This window comes from Xiphophorus hellerii, chromosome 9 (assembly GCF_003331165.1).
Source record: "Xiphophorus hellerii strain 12219 chromosome 9, Xiphophorus_hellerii-4.1, whole genome shotgun sequence".
NCBI lineage: Eukaryota > Metazoa > Chordata > Actinopteri > Cyprinodontiformes > Poeciliidae > Xiphophorus > Xiphophorus hellerii.
The window spans coordinates 26,748,984-26,758,475 of NC_045680.1; the positions used below are offsets into that span (position 1 = coordinate 26,748,984).

Genomic DNA, 9,492 nt, shown 5'->3' on the forward strand with positions numbered 1-9,492 from the left:
AATTTACATGCATGTTTTTGAAATGTGAGAGGAAAATGGAGTACCTGAAAAAACCTCACACATGAAAATGAAGAACCTTTTGCCACCCTGTCCTTATACAACTGCTGATAGGAAGGTTCTTCTACAAAACCAAGATAGCCTAAAGCAAATCAGAAGTCTCAACAACTTGTTTACCCTCTCATTATCTATCACAAACACACAGGATATGAATGACTCAAAGGCGAATGAATTGTGTCAGAACAGCTCTCTCAGGGCAGCTATGGGAACATTGTGATTTCATGTTTTTGACCAAAATAGTCTGAGGTGACTTCAAACTTAAAAGTTCAAGCGACATGAAAACTTTCACAGAACACTAAGTGTAAAGAAGAGATGTGAGCTTTTTCCTCAAGGGTCTCAGGATTTAACACTGTTAGGTTAAAGAAATTCTAGATTTCCCAAAATGTGGTCCACATTTACTGAATTTGGATAAATTCAGTAAATGTTTACATTTTAGCCAGTGTAAACATGTGCAGTCGTATTTGATAAATTAGGATATGCTTTCTGATGATTTGTTGGATAAAAAGTACCTTTTGAAAATAACAAAGGGCACTTTGGTACTTTGGTATTAAGCAGACTTTGTAGTAAACCCCACATTTCAGTGTTAAGAAAGTTTTTTTTTCCATCAGTCTAATCTAATATTCTAATTTTAAATATCATGTTTTCTTTAGCTGTAAGTAGAAAATCATCATAGTTACACAGAATAAAGGCATTCAAACATCCATCTGTGTGTAGTTAATCTATACAATGTGTTTCACTAAAAGTTCCTCAAGTAAATAGACTTTTGAATAAAATTTGTTGAACGGGTCAGCAGGTTGTCTCATCAAGTGCTATTTTATGTCCTTATGTTTATGCTTTATTTTCTTTTTTGTTTCCTCTGATGCCCCGTAAAGTACTTTGGTTGATTGCGTATGAATGGTGCTCCATAAATAAACTCGCCTTGCTATTAAAAGCACAAATCCCAACTTGAGCTTATGATCAAATATTATCTCAGTTTGTACTTTAGTTTTAAAATTATTTGGAAAGAATGATAAGGACTTATGTAATGTGTAACCAATCAGTGAACACATTAAATTATCTTACCTGAAGTTCATTGCTGCCAGGAAAGAAAAACGTCACTTCTGTTGGAGCAGCGTGGAGTTTCAGGTTGTTTGATATCTCTGACTGATCTTTCATTGAACCCTCACTCTAAAAGCAGCAAATGCTAGTAATAAGTGACAAAAAAACCCTACTAAAAATCCATTCTTAACCTAATCAGAATTCACTAACAGTGACTTCACAGCAGCCACAATTAGACCGGCTTCACTCAGCGTCTCACAATGTGAACAGAAACTCCGAGTGAAGGAAACCTGGTGAGGAATAAAGGAACTCTGGGGAAAATGCGTCTGTGTGACTGCCAAGGTTCACATACCGAACAGTCCCCAAACCTACTTTTCAGGTTTTAGGTGAGAGCAGGCATGACGCATGTCTTTTGTTGGCTGCTTGGACACTCCTCTGGCTCAGGAAGGAGCTGACGTTGTGGAGACACATCAGGACCGAGCGCGGCCCCATCGATCTGATACGTCATTCTATCTGTCGCGTCTCATCACACTGATAACGTTACGTAACCACAAACATAAACACACAAGTGTTCGAGGTGAAGAAGGCTGAAGAAGTTGAGTCATGGAGAGAATAAACTAAAACTGAGGGTAACAACATGAGCGTAGGCATGTTTAGCCTGATTTTTCATTGCCTCCCTCTGTTGTCTTCTTACTATATTCCTTTTTAATGGCAAAACACTTTCTTTTTTTTTACAGTGCCTATAAAGTACTCACCACTTTAACTGCTTTTGCAAATCAATCATTTTCAAGAAAATTTGACTTTTTTGACCAAAAATATAAATATACAATTTAACCCTTCAATGTGGAAGTGAAAACTGATTTCTACTAATTAATGACAATTAAATAAATCATTTTATGTAAGATAAGTGCATAAACATTCATCTGCTGATAGATAAAATAGCTTTTCTGACCAAAAAAATGTAAAACAAATAAACAAACAAACAAAAAAACTGTTTGTTTTTGTTTGAATAAAAACAAAAATATTTATTTACATTTAATAAAAATAAATATTTTTATTTTCTGGTTTATACATTTAATAAAAATAAAAATATTTCACTCAAAATAAGCGACATTCTTCCTGTTGAACTGTGCTGAGCTGTGAATAGACCAGGTCCCCCCACATATTCTCCATCGGATTAAGGTCTGGGTTTTGACTAGACCCTTCCAAAACATCCAGCTTTTTGTCCTCAAACCATGTCTGTGTAGCTTTAACTGGATGCTTCGGCCCGTTGCCTTGCTGGAACAGAAATGTTCTCTGTAGCCGTAATTCTCTTGCAAGTGTCTGTCTGTCTTATTTTTTGTCAAAAAAGTCACATTTTGTTGGTCCTGATTAATTTATAAAAGCAGTAAAAAGCGTAGAAGATCCAACGGGGTGAATACTTTATACAGTGCTGGTAACATTTCAGAGTTAACAATCAAAGATTAGTCCTCAGGAGGGATGTCAAGTCAAGAAGCTGGTTTAATTTGTAGTTCAGTACATTCTCTGTTGCCTCCACCAGAACAAAATGCTGATATAATGGAACAGCATGTTCCCCATTCTAAAATGTTGCTTAATCAGATCAGCTGAAACATTTCTATATCTTTGTTCCTGATTTAGATTGAATCTATCAGATAGATACAGTAGGTGTGTGGATTATTCACAATAAACAAAATGCTATTGTACATGCTGGTCAGCTGCTTCCACACACTAACCATGGCCACCAATGTTGCAGTTATTTTGTTTTTTTTTATTATTTATTTTTTTAAATTAATGATAGTGCAATGGTAAGACCTCAGTAATGTGTTTTTGTGGACATGTAATTCAGAATGTATTCTGGATTCTGTATCCTTTTTGGTAACAAGCTTCATTGTTCTGATGATATTTTCTATCGCTTGAGCCACTTAGAGGCCAAGAAGCCAAAGTAAACACTATATCATCACTAAATATAGTGATGATATAGTATAGTAGCTATTAGTATTCATTTCATTCGTTATACATATAGAAAAACTTATTTGGAAAATTATTTTTTAAAATAATTTGTTATTTTTTAACTGTGCCATTTATTTATTTATTTATGTATTTATTTCATTTTACTTTTTAAAATACGAAAACGTACACATAGCTTTCCAAATTTCTCTGTTGGATGACATAGTTTCTAAATATTAATAATTAATATCAGATTTTCTGACTCAGTACTAAAACAGTCTTTTTGTGTCATTTCTTTGACGGTTGCTTTTTCCGTTTAATTGGGTAAAAATATGTTAAAGCAGTGCTAATCTTACTTGTGTACAATCTTCAGACACTCCAGCCACCCTTGCTCATTATGATGAGCTGTTGTGCTTGACCTTTAAATGTTTCTTCTTGTCGTCAAGGCCAAATAAATCATTTTTTTATTCTTGTCTAAGTACAAAAATTTTCCTCCAGAAGGATTTTAGGTCATCCATGTGGGTATCTCCAAACTTTCTAAGTTTTTTGTTTTATTTCCTGGTTGTCACGTAGTAATGACTGGATTCTCTGTGGACTTTGACACTTGTGTTTTGCCACCTTTCATCCAGTCTTAACTGAACTTAAGTTATTAGAAAAATATATAGGCAAAGAAGATTGTACCCACTCAAATTATTGTGATGTATCGCCCCGGTTCGACAGGGGGCAGTAGTGTGAAAATATAGCCTGGCGTTTGGTTCTTTCTAGGCCAGTGACGCAGTATTTAGCAAGCATGCGCACGACGGTCTTTCTTTTCCCAGTGCAGCGGAGTCCCAGCCCCAGTCTTTGGCTCCGGGCTCCTTCATAAGGAGACTAAAAGACTCCAAAATGGTTTGTAGTTCGGCCTCATATGAGTTCACATGCATCCCCTAAACGTCCAGGCGTTGTGTTCTGTCGTCAGATGGTTCAAAACATATTTGTTATGTTCAGATGATGATGGATTTATTCCGGCTAATGCCTGACCGGTGCTGCTCAAACGTGGCCTACCCGTTCTTCTCTTCAGTTTCTGCTTCCTGTTGTTTAGAAATGACCTTTCTGCTGGCACTTCTTTGGGGAACACTGCTTATTTTTCATAATTGTGTCCCCTTATTTTTGAGTGCTAATTCATTTAATTAGCGCTGCGTTAGCAGACGTGTTAACTTAGCTGTTCTGGCTGCAGGCTAGCTAATGTTAGCTTGGTGTAACACTGCTTTCTGACACTGACAGCCATGTTAATGTTCAAGCACCCGTTCTACAGACATTATCACACTCTGTCACTGCTTTCCTTTGGCATGCTAACCGTTTGCTTCTGTGTTTGCAGGGTTTTGTTAAAGTGGTGAAGAACAAGGCCTACTTCAAGAGATACCAGGTCAAATTCAGGAGGAGGAGAGGTAAAACCTCCTCATAATATTCCCACACAAACATGACCACAGCTGCCATTGTGCAACTAATCCACCTTTCTTCCGTCCAGAGGGAAAGACTGACTTTTTCGCTCGTAAGCGTCTCGTCGTCCAAGATAAGAACAAGTACAACACGCCGAAGTACCGCATGATCGTCCGCTTCACTAACAGGGACATCATCTGCCAGGTTAGCATCTGAAGTCCTGATGTCAATGTGAAAAAGAGGAACAAATAAGTGCTCACAATTTCTGTAAAAATGTTGTTGCAGATCGCCTATGCAAAGATCGAGGGGGACATGATCGTGTGTGCTGCCTACTCGCACGAACTGCCAAAGTACGGGGTCACCGTGGGCTTGACGAACTACGCAGCAGCCTACTGCACTGGCCTGCTGCTGGCCCGCAGAGTGAGTACTCACTCTCATTTTGGGGAAAGTTTTGGGGAAAAACCCCAACACTTTTAAATGGCTCATAATGTTTCACAACATTAAAACTGCGCCTTACTTCCCAGCTTCTGAACAAGTTCGGCCTGGATAAGGTGTACGAGGGCCAGGTGGAGGTGACCGGAGACGAGTTCAACGTGGAGAGCATCGACGGTCAGCCGGGAGCTTTCACCTGCTACCTGGACGCCGGGCTCGCCAGGACCACCACGGGCAACAAGGTGTTCGGCGCTCTGAAAGGGGCCGTGGACGGGGGCCTGTCCATCCCACACAGGTACGTCCTGGACGGCGTTCAGACCAGCTGCTGCCCAGCACTGTAACGCAGGGCGTTAGCATAGCTGCTCGAATACCTCCAACCAAACACTGAATGAAAACTTCACTCAAGTTTGAAGTAAAACGTGCAAAAAGAGACTCAATAGGTCATGTGGACTTTAACAATATTTTAGCAAATTTAATAATATATATATTTTTTGGGTTTCATAATTCAAAACCGTTTAGATCACATATAATAATGATGGCTCAGCATGATGTAGTAACCAGCTCAGAATAATTTGGTGTAGTGCTGGGCGTTCTGCAGCCTCTACAGATCAGCAAAATAAAAACCCTTTAGAGCCACTAGTGTTTCATGGTGCTTTGAAAAACGGTAACTTATCATTTTTGATATCTGCTGTGGGAAACTTGACATTTTTAAACAAAGCAAAAAGAGGATGGAAGTCGTTTGTGGCACACGTTCCAAAACGAATAATCAATTAATCGCACGACAAGTTGAAACAAACTCAATAATTTCCATGTGCATGACTTATCGCTTTCCTCTTTTGTTTCTTTGTTTCAAAAGTCTCCAGTGTGGTGTTTTGGTCTCAGCCAGCCCGTTGCTTATTTTGAGGGACAATTTTATTTAACAATTTTGTAATGTTTTTTTGTTTTGTTTATTTATTTGGGATATTTATAAAGTCGTCCAGTTCCAGTGTTAAATGATTATTGAACTTTGAGAATGTGTTCTTGCGTTATTATGCCATTGTACGACTTGAAAATGATCTCAAAACAATATTATGGTTGAGCGCGATAACTGCTGGGACAATTTATCGTCCAGTAATCATGCCAGGCCTAATAAAGCCTTCAGTTTCCAACCCTGATGACATAAAAACCAGATCTAAAATCTTATTGGTACTTTCAGTGCGATTCGGTTGTGCAAATTTAACAGTTATTCCCTGAAAAATGTCTACAACCATCATTTGTTGCTGTATCCATGTTTATGTTTTAGCCAGAGCTAAGAGACGTTGTGGGCTGTCTGAAGAGCTCCCTGCTCCTGTTATCAGTAGTTTTCTATTGGATCCTCTCTCAGGTGGTTTTAGTGGCGATGTAGCTGCAACATCGTTTGTTCTTGATTTCACAAATAAAGATTCTACAGATTACATTCAAAATATGTGCTCGGGTTCTGGAAAGATGACAAATCTATGAAATTCCAGATGATTGGAATAAATGTTCAAATTGACAAAAAAAACCCAAACTTCCTTTCTGAGCTTTAATTTTTGTTCCATGATCGGCAATTAAAAATGACTATTTTTGAAAAATGTAAAAGTTTCATAAATGAGATGCTTTTCCACTGCAGGAAGTTTTTAAGGAATCTGGATGTTTTTCCCAGTTTGATGTTTTTTTCCCTGCAGAACCAGGATGTTTCGAGAGTTTTTAACTGAAAGCGAAGCTTTGTAGTGGAGGAACACTGATTCTAATTTCCAGCCGGATGCATTTCTGACTCTTGAAATGCTGACACTGGGAGACCGTCTGTGGTTCGATTTTCACCACTCCAACACTGAAATATTGATTTCTACCTGATTTTCTAGATAGTCCAGGTTTTGATTGTCCTGCTCGGTCTGCTGTCACTGCCAAGGACTGTTTGGACGTGACGTGCGATTGGAAACAAGATCAGAAATTCACACTGTTGGTGAATATTAATTGGCTGCTGTAAGCTGGTTTGGAGTGACCGATGAATATACTCATACAAAAAGGAGCTATTTGAGTTTTTCTGCCTGCAGATTGTCTCGGATGAGGGGTTTTAACTGGACCTGTGTAAAAAAATAGATTTGTTTATGTGTGGTAATATACTGCTGCTTACATTTCAGTTTGACCCATTTCTGCTTCTGTAGAGGGAGAACGAAGCTCTCAGTAGATTTTAGCTTATTTCTCTGCAGTTAAACTCCAGACCACTGTAAATTAAGAGCTTGTCTGTTTCTTCAGTAGACAAGTGGCTCTTGTCAACATGTGTGTTTTTTATTGTGAGAACAGATCACTAAATAATTTTTCTCCATTGCTGTTTTATCCAGAACTTCATGGTTCGGTAGGATAGCTTGTTGATGTAGCTGCTGGGTCGGTCACTGGAGCAAGACGGTCAACCTGAACAATGAGTGGCAAATTTGTCGAGTTTATTGTTATTGTACAGTCAGTGTGAGCAAAATTAATATTGCACAGATTTGCTTAGATTGGGATGAATATAAAGTATTCATGTAGATGCCATGACAGTCAGGATTTGGGATGGAAATAAAACTAAGAGGCCGATATTTTATTCCAATCAACATTAAACCATTTTGTTAGACAATAAAAATATTTACAAGGAATATTTTTCCTCCAACTCTTTCCAAAAATCTACATACAGAAGAAAAGAGTTAAGAAAAAAATTACAAGCAGTAAAATTACACACAAACATTTTTATTCTTGGATCATAATTTGACATCAAGTAAGGTTGAGGAAGAAGTAAAAAATACTGCCACCTGCTGGTGGGAGTTGGCATCCTGTAAACCCTTATGGAAAATTTGCAATAAACTCATAATAGTTGATTAGTGTGAAATGTGGAAGATCTGTTTTTGGTGTGAATTTGTGTTCCATCTGCACATTGTTGCCGTATCTGGAAAAACACAAATCCTTGTTTTTATTCCTGCCTTTCCATCATTAGGAGACTGGAGTTCTTTATTATGAGTTATGCGTAGCTAAGCTTAAAGTATTTTTTTTTCTTTTTTTTTTTTTAATTGCAGAAGTTTAAAAGTTCCTTTCCTTCCCCAGTACCAAGCGTTTCCCTGGTTACGACGCAGAGAGCAAGGAGTTCAACGCTGAGGTTCACCGTAAGCACATCATGGGCCTGAACGTGTCTGAGTACATGAGCTACCTGATGGAGGAGGACGAGGATGCGTACAAGAGGCAGTTCTCCCGCTTCATCAAGAACGGAGTCGCCCCAGAATCGGCAAGTTGTCCAAGTCAACCATTGCTTTGCTTTGCTAATTTGCCTTGGGTGTGTTTTTTGTTTGTTTTTGTTTTTTTGTAATGTAAATCTGGGACGTTTATGCAGAAAAGGAGTCGTATTAAAGATTATCTGTTAGAATTCAGTTTAAACTTTCTAAAATGTAGATTAGACTTTGTCATTGCACAGACATGATGATGAATTTGGCAACGAAATTCATCATTGGTTTTGGTAAACAGAAAAAATATTAATGTATATAATTTATATATATATCAGTACATGTGTAAATGTGTTACTGGTGCAAATAATAAAAAAATAAATTAAAAGAAATCAGGGGCTCCTAAGTCCCATATTTGCAACAGTGATGTTTGTTGCCAAGCAGAAATCAAATGGAAGAACTGAGGTGATGTGATCTGGTTCCCAGTCTGTCGATCGGGGGACAAAACGTCACCGATTGTAACATTCGCAAAACAATCTTGTGTTTTTTTTTGGGGTTTTTTCCTGACTTCCAGTTTTTCCATATCAACTAAAAGTATGTAATTATGGTGTGAATGACGCATAAAAATTTAACCATTAAATACCTTGAGGTTCACATTTACAGTTTTCACAAATTAACTACTGTGGATTCAACAGAATATTAGTTTTACTGTCTATCACTAGAGAACAGAACAGGTTTAACCGGTTCCATTAAACTACCTGACCCTGATGTTTGCACTAAGCTTCGAGTTTTTTCTTGTTTTGGGGAAGACGTTTGTGTTCACCAGTGTTTGACCAGGAAGCTGCAGCAGCCAAGACACTACAGAAGCTATTTCATATCCTGCCTTTGTCGGAGCTGGAAACGTCTAATACATTTTTACCTTAATGGACGTTCTAAGGATCTGTAGGAATTGTGAGGTTAAATGTTGAGTCTGACTTTGTGTTAATGCTTCTTTCAGATTGAGGAGATGTACAAAAAGGCTCATGCTGGTATTCGTGCAAACCCTGTTCATGAAAAGAAGCCTCCCAAGGAGGTCAAGAAGAAGAGGTGAGAAGTGATTTGTGTGAAAGCTGTTAAAAAAGCACCACCACCTAACTGAACGGAAACATTAATTTTGTAGACCCTGGATGCTTTTCTGTACCGATTTTCTTTTAAATTTTAGTGCCAACAGAAGCAATTGTTAATCCTTTTTTTTTTCTTTGGGTCAAAGGTGGAACCGTGCCAAGCTTTCTCTGGCCCAGAGGAAGGACCGCGTCGCCCAGAAGAAGGCCAGCTTCCTCCGGGCTCAGGAACAGGAGGAGGCAGACTGAGGCGTCGGTCTGCTCCGTTCCAAGCGCAGAAATTTGTTCTAATAAATATGGAAAAGACGTCA

General features: G+C 38.3%; 2 protein-coding genes across 5 annotated transcripts in view; one reads left to right on the plus strand and one right to left on the minus strand.

Annotated features, from left to right (window-relative positions):
• Positions 1-1,396, minus strand: part of evi5b (ecotropic viral integration site 5b) — a 47,741-nt gene extending 46,345 nt beyond the window's left edge. For 3 of the 4 annotated variants that reach the window (XM_032571804.1, XM_032571803.1, XM_032571808.1), the window contains exon 1: positions 1,120-1,396. In XM_032571804.1, the coding sequence (XP_032427695.1) occupies positions 1,120-1,212 (93 nt within the window). In that variant the 5' untranslated portion in view covers positions 1,213-1,396. The remainder of the gene's footprint in view (positions 1-1,119) is intronic. The other variant, XM_032571807.1, reaches the window with a different exon arrangement.
• A 336-nt stretch (positions 1,397-1,732) lies between these two features.
• Positions 1,733-9,492, plus strand: LOC116725902 (60S ribosomal protein L5). Its single transcript, XM_032572307.1, has 9 exons — positions 1,733-1,738; positions 3,808-3,930; positions 4,400-4,469; positions 4,550-4,665; positions 4,747-4,881; positions 4,986-5,188; positions 7,969-8,146; positions 9,079-9,167; positions 9,331-9,492. The coding sequence occupies exons 1-9, from the start codon at positions 1,733-1,735 to the stop codon at positions 9,428-9,430; spliced, it is 1,020 nt and encodes a 339-aa protein (XP_032428198.1). The 3' UTR covers positions 9,431-9,492.

Excerpts from the sequence above, each read along its gene's own strand:
- LOC116725902 (XM_032572307.1), top strand. Across the intron at positions 5,189-7,968 it reads GGCCTGTCCATCCCACACAG|TACCAAGCGTTTCCCTGGTT; the intron begins GTACGTCCTGGA and ends TTCCTTCCCCAG. Across the intron at positions 9,168-9,330 it reads AAGGAGGTCAAGAAGAAGAG|GTGGAACCGTGCCAAGCTTT; the intron begins GTGAGAAGTGAT and ends TTTGGGTCAAAG.